The sequence below is a fragment of the Rhinopithecus roxellana genome, chromosome 18, assembly GCF_007565055.1.
Source record: "Rhinopithecus roxellana isolate Shanxi Qingling chromosome 18, ASM756505v1, whole genome shotgun sequence".
Lineage (NCBI taxonomy): Eukaryota > Metazoa > Chordata > Mammalia > Primates > Cercopithecidae > Rhinopithecus > Rhinopithecus roxellana.
Window position 1 is genome coordinate 40,509,367 of NC_044566.1, and position 13,290 is coordinate 40,522,656.

A 13,290-nucleotide genomic window follows, 5' to 3' on the forward strand; every position below is an offset into this window, starting at 1 on the left:
CTGAGAAGGGCGTGGCCTGTGATTGACAGCCGTCGCTCCTTCCCTTGACCCTCTACCCCACTGGAAGCCCCCGCCTGGGCGCCTGCGCCCCAGTCCGCGGCCCAGAGTCCGTCGCCTGTTGGAGGCCATTGGCTGGCCTTTGCGCACCGCGGATCGATTTTCCAGGTGCAGAGTTCACTGTCGCCGCGGTTGCTTCCTTTGGGACCCACGGCGCCCGGCAGCCAGGCGCAGAGTCCGAGGAGGGGGCAGCGCAGAGCTGACCCGACGTGGCGCCACCCGGCACCTTCCCCGCAGACGGTGGGTGAGCCCTGGGAGCTGTGTCTGAGGCCCGACTCTGTGCCGCTCACCTGCCCTCACGCTCCCGCATACGCTTGAGATCCCAGTACAGTGTCGGAGCGCACCAGCGCGAGGTGACTGAGACCGCGGAGGAGGACGGGCCTCCGCCCTGCGGCGCCGGCACGGCAGAAGACACTTAGGCACCGGCGGGGCTGGCAGTTCCAGGGGCGGGCACTCCCAGCCCCTTGGGGAGTGGGCGAGGGTCCGAGGCCCACTCTCCCCTCGCGCTCTCATCCGCACGGCCCCATGTCGGGAGGACGGCGGCGCGCAACTTTGAATCATCCGTGTGGCGAGAGCTGCAGCTTCCCCGGTCCCAAATTAAGGGGCGGTTCCCGGACCCCTCTTGGCGTTAGAGCCGAGCCGCGCCGATGCCCTCACGCTCCGCGCCTCGCCTCCCCGGATTTTAACACTACACTCTCCTCTGCCGACCAGGTGACCTTTGGCTCTGAGCCAGATCAGAGAAGAATTCGGTGTCCGCGCAGGACGATGCCTGAGCAGGAGAGACAGATCACTGCCAGAGAAGGGGCCAGTCGGAAAGTGAGTTTTGTTCCCCCGCTCCCGCGCAGCGAGCTCACTCCCACCAGGAGGACTTCCCTCCCCATGTCCTATGCTTACTCTACCCCAGGGGGTGCGCAGGCAAGGCCGAGCCACACCCCCAGCTCCAGGGGCGTCGTGGCGTGGGAGAAAAGGACGCTTTAGAAAAAGCGTGCAGTCAACTGGTGTTTGGGAACGATGGAAAACCCCGCACCTCAAAATGTACCTTTATGCTTTTAGGGGGTCTGATGCTGGAGAGGTAAAGTGAGCGTCGAGTTGCTGTGCTAGGGCCCTAATGGCTCAAAACGATGAAGTTAGTTACCTGGAGAAGTTACTCAGAGCCTGGTGCTTGGACCAGATATGGTATATCGAGGCCCAGGAACTTTTATAACTGTTTTAAATTCATTTTAATTGTACAAGTAATACATTAAAACAATCTTTTAAAAATGCGAACAGCACAGAAATATTTTGCACGAAAAGCAGATCTATTTTTCAATATTTTTCTATTCATGTACATATGTCTTCATTTGGCAGATATTTATTGAGAACTTACTATGTTTCAGGCACAGTGTTGAAGAGTTGATACGTGTATCTATATGTAATATGCACACACTCAAGAGAAATCTTTAGGTTTCGTTTGTGTGAGGTGTTAAAATTTTTGTTTTACCAAAATGAGATCACTGTATGTGTATTCTCTAACTTTTTTCAGTTTAACAATATATCTTAGAGATTGTTTCACTAACTGTCTAATTCAGTGCAACCTCTGCACAGTTTGAACGCATCATAGTTTATTCATGGTTTCCTAGTGGTGGACATTGTTTGCTACTTTTTTCCCCCTCTCTCTCTTAGAAGTGAACGTCTTTGTACATGATTTTTAATGCTGACACTGTTTCTTTAGGATAGATACTTAGGCCTGGATTGCTGGACAGAACAGTAGGCTGTTTCTTTTCCACAGATTTCTGAAACTAATTCAGCAACATTGCTGGGTGCCGTTTAGTAGTGAATTCATCTAGGCTCCAGTGATACAGAAATGAAAACTAATGGATTAGTGGATGGACAGAGAGAGGCTGGTTGGTAGGTGGTTTGTATGGTATGATGACTCTGCATTTGATAGGGATATGAAGAAATATTGGGAGCGGTGGCTTGTGCAGCGGAGATTTCAACTTCCTACAATGTCCCCACCTAGAGAAAAAAATCCTAATCCTGGCCGGGCGCGGTGGCTCAAGCCTGTAATCCCAGCACTTTGGGAGGCCGAGACGGGCGGATCACGAGGTCAGGAGTTCAAGACCATCCTGGCTAACACGGTGAAACTCCGTCTCTACTAAAAAATACAAAAAGCTAGCCGGGCGAGGTGGCGGGCGCCTGTAGTCCCAGCTACTTGGGAGGCTGAGGCAGGAGAATGGCATAAACCCGGGAGGCAGAGCTTGCAGTGAGCTGAGATCCGGCCACTGCACTCCAGCCTGGGCAACAGAGCCAGACTCCCTCTCAAAAAAAAAAAAAAAAAAAAAAAAAAAAAAAATCCTAATCCTTCCAAATCAAGCTCAAGACCTGCCACCTCCTTGAAACGTTCTGTAACTGCTCCTGCCCGTGTTAACCTGTCTTCTGGAATCCTCTGATAATAGCGTTGACCAACGTTATTGAACTTACTGTGTGCTGGGCATTGCGTTAGGCACTCATATCCCTCTATGTGCACTCTTGTGTTTAATCCTCACAAAAACTCTTTGATGTAGATATTATATCTTGTTATCAACATTTATTCAACAAATATTTTTTTGAGTGATGTGTGCCAGGCATTTTAGACACTGGGGATTTAGGCGGCACCAAGACCTTGCCCTAATGAATTTACATCCTAGTCGAAGGGCGTTGATTAGGCACATGGGTGCATGGAGAGAAAGGCGTTGGAGGCAGAGACCAGCATGTGTAAAGGTCCAGAGGACTGGAAATGGAAAGAGGCAGTTAGGGGACTGTGAGGGGTGTGGCAAGGCTGGAAGAGTGGAAGGCTGGAAGGTCCGTGGAAGACCCTGTTTATCAGGCTAGGAGTTTGGACTTTACCCTACAGGATAACAGCCTAAGTCACTCCTGCAAGGCAGAGGGTGAACTGGGCAGGAAACTACGGGAGACCAGCTAGAGACTATTGGAAATGATCGTCCCCATCCAGACCAAAGGTGGCTGAAAAGCCTGAAAAAGAACTGTAAGTTAGGTCTTCTACCCTTACTCTCTATGGAATTGTCTTCTTGGTAGAGAAACTAGGTTGTCTAAACTCAACTGTCCTGAATATTAGAGGCCAGTGGTCGTTTTAGCAGCAACAGAGTGCAGTTGGTAACTACAGAGCAGGGTAAAATAAACTAAGCAAGTGACAGAGATGGATTTTAAGTGCTTCTTTGCCTGACATACATTTTCCTCTCAATGGGAGGGATGGAGATGGCCCAGTAACATGGACACTGCTCACTGATGCCATAGCATAGGTATCAAGGAAGTATCCATGTTCGGGTGACTTTAGTATCATTTTTATCTATAGGAGAAAATTGGAATCATTGCATAGTGATGAGTGATGTTCTGAAATGTCCATAGCTTTTTTCTTCTTGTATAGATTTTTCTTTTTTCTTTTTAGCTAAATTAAAGGAGAAAATCTGAGCAGATCAAAGGTCAGTGAGATAGGGGGCAAAGCAGAGAATGACTTTTTTATTGCGATGTAACTAACATAGTAAATACAACTTTTTTGTTTTTGTTTTTGTTTTTGTTTTTGTTTTGTGTGTGTATTTTTTTTTTTTTAGACCGAGTCTCACTATGTCGCCTGCTTGGAGTGCAATGACTTGATCTTGGCTCACTGCAACCTCTGCCTCCTGGGTTGAAGCAATTCTCCTGCTTCAGCCTCCCGAGTAGCTGGGATTACAGGCATCCACCCCCAAGCCTGGCTAATTTTTGTATTTTAAATAGAGACTGGGTGTCACCATGTTGGCCAGGCTGGTCTCGAACTCCTTACCTCAGGTGATCCACCCTCCTTGGCCTACCAAAGTGCTGAGATTACAGACATGAGCCACCATGCCTGGCCACAAATACAACTTTTAGAACACTAGGAATTGTGAAATCTTTCATTTCTGAACATAGCAGCTTTGTTGGAGCCAGAAATTCAGGCAACCACATGGATGGTGCTGCTAGCAGTTTCTTGTTTCTAATCGCAGTTGTGCCTTCCGATGCCTTTTACTTGTCCTTATCAACTTTGTGTGATTCTTGGCAAGCCTTTTCCATTTGGAGTGAGCCCTCTGCACAATTTCTGCTGTCCCTTGTTTTCAACAGGTAACTTTACTTCTTACTCAAGGAAATTGACATCATTGAGTATGTTTTTCTTCAACTTTCTGCCTAGCTCTACCCACCTTCTCCCTCAATTTTTCTTTTCCTTTCCAACTTTTCTTTTTGTTTCAAGAGGTAGATTTGTTACATGGGTAAATTGCGTGTTGTGGGGGTAGGTGTACAGATACCCCATAGGTCGTTTTTTAATCCTCACCCTCCTCCCACCCTCCACCCCCAAGTAGGCCCCAGTGTCTGTTGTTCTTTCTTAGTGTCCATGTGTACTCAGTGGTTAGCTCCCACTTATAAGTGACAACATGCAGTATTTGGTTTTTGATTCTGGCGTTAATTTGCTTAGGATAATGACCTCCAGCTCTATCCATGTTGCTGCAAAGGACATGATCTCATTCTTTTTTTGTGGTTATGTAGTATTCCATGGTGCATATGTATCACATTTTCTTTATCTGCTCTGCCTTTGATGCTCATCCAGGTTGATTCTGTTTTTGCTATGTTGTGAACAGTGTTGAAATGAGCATATGCATGCATTTGTCTTTATGGTAGAAAGATTTATATTCCCTTGGGTATACACTCAATAATGGGATTGTGGGGTCAAATGGTACTACTTTTTGTTTTTTGACAAGGTCTCACTCTGTCCCCTAGGCTCTGGAGTGCAGTGGCATGATGACGGCTCACTGCAGCCTCAACCTCCTTGGGGTCAAGTGATCCTCCCATCTCAGCCTCCCAAGCAGCTGCAACTACAGTCACATGTCATCACGTCCAGCTAATTTTTTTTTTTTTTTTTTCTCTAAGGGACAGGTTTTGCCATGTTGCCCGGTTGGGCTGGTCTGAAACTCCTGGGCTCAAGCCATCTTCCCTCCTTGGCCTCCTAAAGTGCTGGGATTACAGGCAAGAGCCACTGTGCCTAGCCAAATGATAGTTCTATTTTTAAATTCTTTGAGAAATCTCCAGGTTGCTTTCCACAATAGCTGAATTAATTTACATTCCCAGCAGTTGTGTGTATGCATTTTCTTTTCTCCGCCACCTTGCCAGCATCTGCTATTTTTGACTTTTTAGTAGTAGTCATACTGACTGGTGTGAGATGGTATCTCACTGTGGTTTTGATTTGCATTTCCCTGGTGATTTGTAATGTTGAGCATTTTTTCATATGCTTGTTGGCCACGTGTATCATGTATGTCTTTCTTTGAGAAGTGTCTATTTATGTCCTTTGCCCATTTTTCAATGGGTTCTTTTTTGCTTGTTGATTTGTTTAAGTTTCTTATAGATTCAGGATTTTAGACCTTTGTCTGATGCATATTTTGTAAATATTTTTTCCCCTTCTGTAGGTTGTCTGTTTATTCTATTCCAAATTTTATTAGACCTACAACCTATGTTTGTCTCCTTATCTCTAGAATCGGAGGACAGGCCTGTCTTCTTTTAAGGTCATCCCCTCTACCAGTGTCCTTGACGCCTTCCTCTCTGCTTGTTCTGGAGCCTACTGGTTATTGACCATGTCTTCTCTCCACTTTCCCCTTTTCTGCTGATTTCTCTCTTTCTGCCTGTGACACTGTGCAATTTGCTTTTATTCTAAAATCTCTCCCATTACTTTGTATCTGTCACTAGCTGTTACACTATTTCTCTTCTCCCTTTTTCCCTCAGTTTCCTAGAAAGAATAGTCTGCACTTGCTTGTTTACAGAAAGTGCCTAGGAACCCCACCTGACTCACGAACAAGAGTGTGATCACCACCATGGCACCCTCCCAGCTGCTCCTTCCTTATCTTTTCGCATCACCCATAGGAGTGCCCACCACAGAGGTGACCACCGTGCTCGATATTGTGTTCATTGTAACCCAGCTTTCTATTTTCTATTAAGCTTTGTTACATATATATGAATGCTTGTATAATATATTATTTAGTTTTCCTCCTTTCTGAGCTTCATAAATATGGTATTATAGTACGTGTAGTCTTAAAGGACCAGCTTTTCTAACTAGACATTGCATTTCTAAGATTCATGGCTGTGTTAAATGCCATTGGGAGGTATACAGCACAGTTTATCTAGTTTCCTTGAAGAGTGCTTGGAGGTCTGTGGGTTTTTGCACTTTATGAGCAACTCTGTTGTGAACATTTTTGTTTGTGTCTCCTGATACACAAAGGCAGTCTGTCCACTGCTTTTCCCATTGCCCTCTGGCTTTTCCTTCACTGCTGTCCTGAATCTTCTCTTGTTTAGGTTTCCATGAATACCAAAGACAGGTCCTCCCCAGTTCTTATTTGAATGGCCTCTGCTATGGTTTGAGTGTTGTCATCCCATATTTCATGTTGAATGTTAATCCCCAGTGTAACAGTATTAAAAAGTGAATCCTATAGGAGGTGATTGAAGCCCTCATGAGTGGGACTAGGTCCCCTTATGAAAAGTCTGGATGGAGGGAGTTTGCCCCTTTTCACCTCCTCAGCCACATGAGGGAGGACACAATGTTTCTGTCCTCTGGAGGACACAAAAACATGGCTCCATTTTAAAACAGGGCAGACCCCACCAGACACTGACTAACTCGCCAGAGCCTTAATCTTGGACTGTCCAGCCTCCAGAACTATGAGAAATAGAGTTGTATTGTTTATAACTACCTAGTCTGTGGTAGTTTGTTATAGAGGCATGCCGAGACCAGCTCAGTTGGGAGACCCTAACCCAGTGGCATTAGAGGAATTAAAGACACACAGAAATATAGAGATGTAAAGTGGGAAATCAGGGGTCTCACAGCCTTCAGAGCTGAGAGTCCTGAACAGAGATTTACCCACAAATTTATTAACAGCAAGCCAGTCATTAGCATTGTTTCTATAGATATTCGATTAACTAAAAGTAAGGGATGGGCTGAAATAAAGGGATGGGTCTGGCTAGTTATCTGCAGCAGGAACATGCCCTTTAGGCACAGGTCGCTCATGGTGTTGTTTGTGGTTTAAGAACATCTTTAAGCGGTTTTCCGCCCTGGGCAGGCCAGATATTCCTTGCCCTCATTCCAGTAAACCCACAACCTTCCAATGTGGGTGTTATGGCCGTCATGAACATGTCACAGTGCTGCAGAGATTTTGTTTATGGCCAGTTTTGGGGGGCCTGTTCCCAACAGAGGCACAAAGGGACTAAGATAGAAATTGGTACCAAGAAGTGGAGTATTGCTATGACAGATCCCTGAAAACGGGGAGTTGGCTTTGGAACTGGGTAAAGGGGAGGGGGCTGGAAGAGTTTGGAGGTATATGCTGGAAAAAGCCTAGATAGTATGAACTAAGCATTAAGGATTATTTTAGTGAGGGCCCAGAAGAACAGAGCTGTAGACAGAACCCGAATCTTCTTAGAGGTTACTTAAGTGGTCATGATCAGAATGTTGGTGGAAATATGGACAGCAAAGGTCATTTTGATGAGGTCTTAGATAGAAATGAGGAATATTTTATTGGGAACTAGAGAAAAGCCCATTCTGTTTTTATTTATAAAATGGCAGAGAACGTGGGTCAGTTGTGTCTGTGCCCTAATGCTTTGTGGAGGATAGATGATGAACTAGATGAAGAGTGATGAACTAGGATGTTTGGTGGAAGAAATCTCTAAGCAGAGAGTGCAGGGTGCTGCATGGCTTCTCTTAATTGCTTGTAAGAAAATGCAAGAAGAAAACAAATTAAAGACAGAAATTATAATCAAAGGGGAAGCAGAACTTACAAAGATTTGGAAAATGTTCAGTCTGGCTAGATCATAAAGAATAAAAAGGCTGCTGGGAAGAATGACCTTAAAGGGATTTGGAATGTCTTTGGGACTACTACTTCTGTCACAGGCCCTGAGTGCCTGGACCATGAGGGCAGGAGGGAGAGGACCATGCCCCGCCAGTGGAGCCATGGGTCTAGTTGCCCAGGGCTACCTCGAATCTCTGCTTCCTGCATTCTGCAGTGCTCCTTGGCCACCCCAGCTGTGGCTCAGGTGTGGCTTGGGCTGCTGCTCTGGAAGGTGCAGGCTGTAAACCTTGGTGTCAATGTGGTGCTGACTGCAGCTGAGCAGAGTTCAAGAGCTGTGGAGTGTGGCTACTTTCATCTAGATTTCAGAGGATGTCTTGGAGAACCCGGGCCCAGGCAGAAAACGTCTATGGGGAAGAGCTGTCACAGAGCACCCCCACTAGGGCAATACCATCAGAGTCATGAATTGGCCAGTGCCAGACTACACAGTTCAGGGCTCCATCTAGGGGGAATGAGGGAAAGACTATAAAGTGTTCAGGGAAGCAAAACAAAGAGAATAATTAATTGGTTAAAGTAGAAAGGCCTAGTTATAAGCTGTCATGAGATTGGAGAAAAAATTAAAAATAAGGAATAAAAAAGACCCTAGTTAGAGTTTAGTTGGCGGTTCCTGATTGATGAAGTCTCTAGTTAGAGGTAGTTGATGGATTCTGATTGGTTACACTTAAGCTTTGTTTTACTGTTTATACTGAGTTGGGTTTGGTTTGCTTACATAGGAACCTGAAGTGCTGGAGTCTTCTCAGTCTAATTGCTTCCTGATTAATGATTTTTTTAACACAAGTTAGGATGCAACTCCATCTTCCTGATACCTCATGGCCTAAGACAGCTGTTGGGGCTGCAGCTGTGTATTTCAAGTTTGTACACCGCTGAAATAAGGGAAAGGCAAGAATAATCCTGCTCTCTCTCTTTTTTTTTTTTTTTTTTTGAGACAGAGTCTTGCTCTGTCAGCCAGGCTGGAGTGCAGTGGCACGATCTCGGCTCACTGCAACCTCCCTCTCCTGGGCTCAAGCAGTTCTCCTGCCTCAGCCTCCCGAGTAGCTGGGTTTACAGGCATGTGCCACCACACCCGGCTAATTTTTATATATTTTTTTAGTAGAGACGGGGTTTCACCATGTTGGCCAGGCTGGTCTTGAACTCTTGACCTCAGGTAATCTGCCTGCCTCGGCCTCCCAAAGTGCTGGGATTATAGGCGTGAGCCACCACGCCCAGCCAGTCCCACTCTTTTTTAAGGAGCCTGCTTAGGAGCCCTGACAAACAGCTTTGCCTTATATTCCATTGGCTAGAACTGTGGCCAGTTTTCAACATCTTAAAATGGGACGATTTTACTGTGTAAAACTCCAGCTATCCACCTTCTCTTGGAAGCTCTAGTGACACCAGGCCTTTTGACAACAGTTGGCTGGAGCTGAGGAACAGCTGCCTCTTCCAGGTGGGACATGAGCTCCTCCTGTGGCCGCAAGCCCCACACGGCCTGTTCTGCTCATTTAAGTCACTGCCTACTTGTGACAGTACAGGCACACCTTTGCTTTATTGCCCTTTTGCAGATGCTGTATTTTTTTTTTTTTTTTTTTTTAACCAGTTGAAGGTTTCTGGCAACCCTGCACTGAGCAAGTCTACTGATGCCATTTGTGTAACAGCATGTACTCACTTCATGCCACATTTTGGTAATTCTCACAGTATTTCAGATTTTTCATTATTATTATATCTGTTATGGTGATCTGTGATCAGTGCTCTTTGATGCTACCATTATAATCATCTTGGGGCACGTATAAGATGGCAAAGTTAATCTATAAATGTGTGCATTCTGACTGCTGCACTGACTCCAGCAGTTCTTGTCTCTGTCTCTCCCTCCCTCTCAGGTCTCCCTATTTCCTAAGACACAACGGTATTAAAATTAGGCCAATTAATAACCCTACAATGGATTCTAAGTGTTCAAGTGAAAGAGTCCACTCCCTTTAAAAGCTAGAAATGATTAAGCTTAGTGAGGAAGTCTTGTCAAAAGCTGAGATAGGCTGAAACCTAGGACTCCGGTGCCAAACAGTTAGCAAAGTTGTGAATGCAAAGGTAAAGTCCTTGTAGGAAAGTAAGTACTACTCCAGTGAACACATGAATGATAAGAAAGCAAAACAGCCTTACTGCTGATATGGAGAAAGTTTTAGTGATTTGGGCATAAGATCAAACCAGACACAACATTCTCTTAAGCCAAAGCCTCATCCAGAGCACGGTCCTCAACATTGAAGCAAGGCCTTCTACTAGCAGAAAGACCATGACTTACTGACAGCTCAGATGATTGTTAGCATTTTTTTGCCATAACATATTTTTAAATTAAGGTGTATGTATTTTTTTAGACATAATGCTATTGCACACTTAATAGACTATAGTGTAAACATAACGTTTATGTGCACAAGGAAACCAAAACCTTTGTGTCACTCACATTATTAGGATATTTGCTTTATTGTGATGATCTAGAACCAAACCCATGATATCTCTGAGAGATCCCTGTGTTTGAACTTAGATCCCTGGCTTAAAGGGATAAAGGAATGAGTAAGTGAGGGAGGGAGTCAGCTTTTGCATGAGGCTCACTAGCTCCCTCCCTCCCTCCCTTTCTTCCTTCCCTCCCTCCCTCCCCTCCCCCTCCCCTCCCATCTTCTCCCTTCCCCTTCCCTCCCCTCCCCTCTTCTTTAACAGGTTCTTTGTTGCCCAGGCTGGAATGCAGTGGCAGGCTCACTGCAGCCTGGTTCTCCTTGGGCTCAGGTGATCCTACCACCTCGGCTTCTTGAGTAGTAGGGACTGCAGGCATGTGCCCCCATGCCCAGCTAATTAAAAAAATTTTTTTTTTTGTAGAGACAGCGTTTCACCATTTTGCCCAGGCTGGTTTTAAACTCCTGGGCTCAAGTGATCCTCCCATTTCAGCCTCTCAAAGTGCTAGGATTACAGGCATGAGCCCCCACACCTGGCCCTGAATGTTGAGTATTGTCTGAAAGTTTAGCAGTCTTTCTACAGCAAGCACATTTGTAAGTTGTTTTTGCTTGGCATTCTTTGTCATTCATTCAACAAATATTTATTGAGAAAATCTTTAAGTGTCAAGCAGTGTTTTAGACCTTGGAATACAGCAGTGACTGAACAAAATAGATGTGAAGAGGCTGTGTGTGGTGGTTCAGACCTGTAATCCCAGCACTTTGGGAGGCCAAAGTAGGCGGATTGCTTGAGCTCAGGAGTTCGAGGCCAGCCTGGATAACGTAGTGAAACCCTTGTCTCTACTAAACAATCAGTCAATCAATCAATCAATCAATAAGCAAGCAAGCTGGGCATGGTGGCACTCAACTGTAGCCCCAGGTACATGGGAGGCTGAGATGGGAGGATCACTTGAGCCAGGGAGGCGGAGGCTGCAGTGAGCCAAGATCACACCAGTGCACTCCAGCTTGGGTGACAGAGTGAGACCCTGTCCTTTAAAAAAAAAAAAAAAAGTGAAGGATTCCTGCACTTGTGAAACTTAGATCCTAACTGGGGGGATGGTTGTTAAAAAAGAGTAAGTAGGCCGGGCACGGTGGCTCAACCCTGTAATCCCAGCACTTTGGGAGGCCGAGACGGGCGGATCACAAGGTCAGGAGATCGAGACCATCCTGGCTAACACAGTGAAACCCCGTCTCTACTAAAAATACAAAAAAAAAAAAAAAAAAAAACTACCTGGGCGAGGTGGCGGGCACTTGTAGTCCCAGCTATTCCGGAGGCTGAGGCAGGAGAATGGCGTAAACCTGGGAGGCAGAGCTTGCAGTGAGCTGAGATCCGGCCACTGCACTCCAGCCCGGGCGACAGAGCAAGACTCCGTCTCAAAAAAAAAAAAAAAAAAGAGTAAGTAAAAGATATATTATTGCATTTGGTGGTGATTGAGAATTCTCGAGAAAAATAAGACAGGGAAGGATGATAGGGAATTGGGAGTGCATGAAATTTAGATAGGGTCATTTGGGGGAAATCACTGAGAAGTTGACATTTGAGCAAAAATCTCATGGAGGTGAGGAGGTGAGCCCTCTGGATATGGGAGGTTGGAGGGAAGTATTTCTAAGCTAGTAGAAAGTTCCGGAGGCAGGTTTACACCTTGCTTACCTAAGGAACAGCAATATTAGAATGATTGTTTCAGAGTGAGTAAGGGGCCAGGAGTGTGAGGATAAGTTGGAAGGTAATGGGACGGCTGCAACTGTATAGTCTTACAGATCGTCGTTGTAAGGATTTTAGGTTTTATCAAGCACATGGGAACCCCCTGGAGGCATTTTCAGGGAATGACATCTTGTGACTTCCTCTTAAAGGCATTCATCTGACTTCTGTGTTGAGAATAGACTTTAGGGGCTAAGAGCAGAAGCCAGGAGGTCAGTTAGGAGATTCTAAGCAATAGTGCAGGTGAGATGAGCTGGTGGCTTGTACCAGGGTTCTTGTGGATGTGTTGAAGTCATTGGATGCAGGATGCATATTGATGGTGGAACTAACAGAATTTGCTAAACATTTACATGTGGGTTTGAAAGAAGGAGATGATTCTTTTTTACTTTTTAATTTTAAATTAATTTTAATTATTATTTTTGAGATAGAATCTCACACTGTCATCCAGGCTAGAGTGCAGTGGTCCAATCACAGATCACTGCAACCTCCATCCACCTCCTGGGCTTAAGTGATCCTCCCACCTCGGCCTTCTGAGTACCTGGGAGTACAAGTGTACACCACCATGCCCAGCTATTTTTTTATTTTTTGAAGAGATGGTGTCTCACTGTGTTGCCCAAGCTGGTCTGAAACTTCTGGGCTCAAGCGGTCCTCCTGCCTTGGCCTTCCAAAGTGCTGGGATTGCAGGCATGAGCTACTGTGCCTGGATGAAATGATTCTTATCAAAGAGGAATCCAGATTTTTTTCCTGGGCAAGTGGAAGGAAAGAGTTGTATTCACTAAGGTGGGGAAGACTGTGGGAGCAGCAGGGGAAGGGCAGAATATTGGGAGACAAGTTAAGTTTGAGATATGTAAGAAACACTGAGGAGATGGTGATGAGGTGTTTGGGTCTGTAAGTGTAGCGTTTGGGAATTGTAGGCTGTAGGTGGTGATATAGTCTGAATGTTAATATCCCTGCAAAATTCATATGTTGGAATGTAACCCTGAAGGTGATGGTATTAGGAGGTGAGGACTTTAGGAGGTGATTTGGCCATGAGGGCTCTGCCTTATCGAATGAGGTTAGTGCCTTCATAAAAGAGGCTTGAGGGAGCCACTTTGCTCTTCTGCCATTTGAGGATGCAGCAGCAAGGCACCATCTATGAAGCAGAACGGCCTTCAGCAGACACTGAATCTGCTGGCTCCGGGACTTCCCAGGCTCCTGAGCTGTGAGCAATAAATTTTTGTTGTTT

The 13,290-nt window shown here is 45.6% G+C and overlaps 1 protein-coding gene across 1 annotated transcript in view; it reads left to right on the forward strand.

Moving 5' to 3' along the window:
* The first annotated feature begins 56 nt into the window (after positions 1 to 56).
* The window catches only part of ATP7B (ATPase copper transporting beta), a 77,128-nt gene continuing 63,894 nt past the window's right edge, over positions 57 to 13,290 (forward strand). The window contains exons 1-2 of the mRNA XM_010352920.2: positions 57 to 297; positions 769 to 873. Coding sequence (XP_010351222.1) covers positions 823 to 873 — 51 coding nt within the window. The 5' untranslated portion in view covers positions 57 to 297; positions 769 to 822. The remainder of the gene's footprint in view (positions 298 to 768; positions 874 to 13,290) is intronic.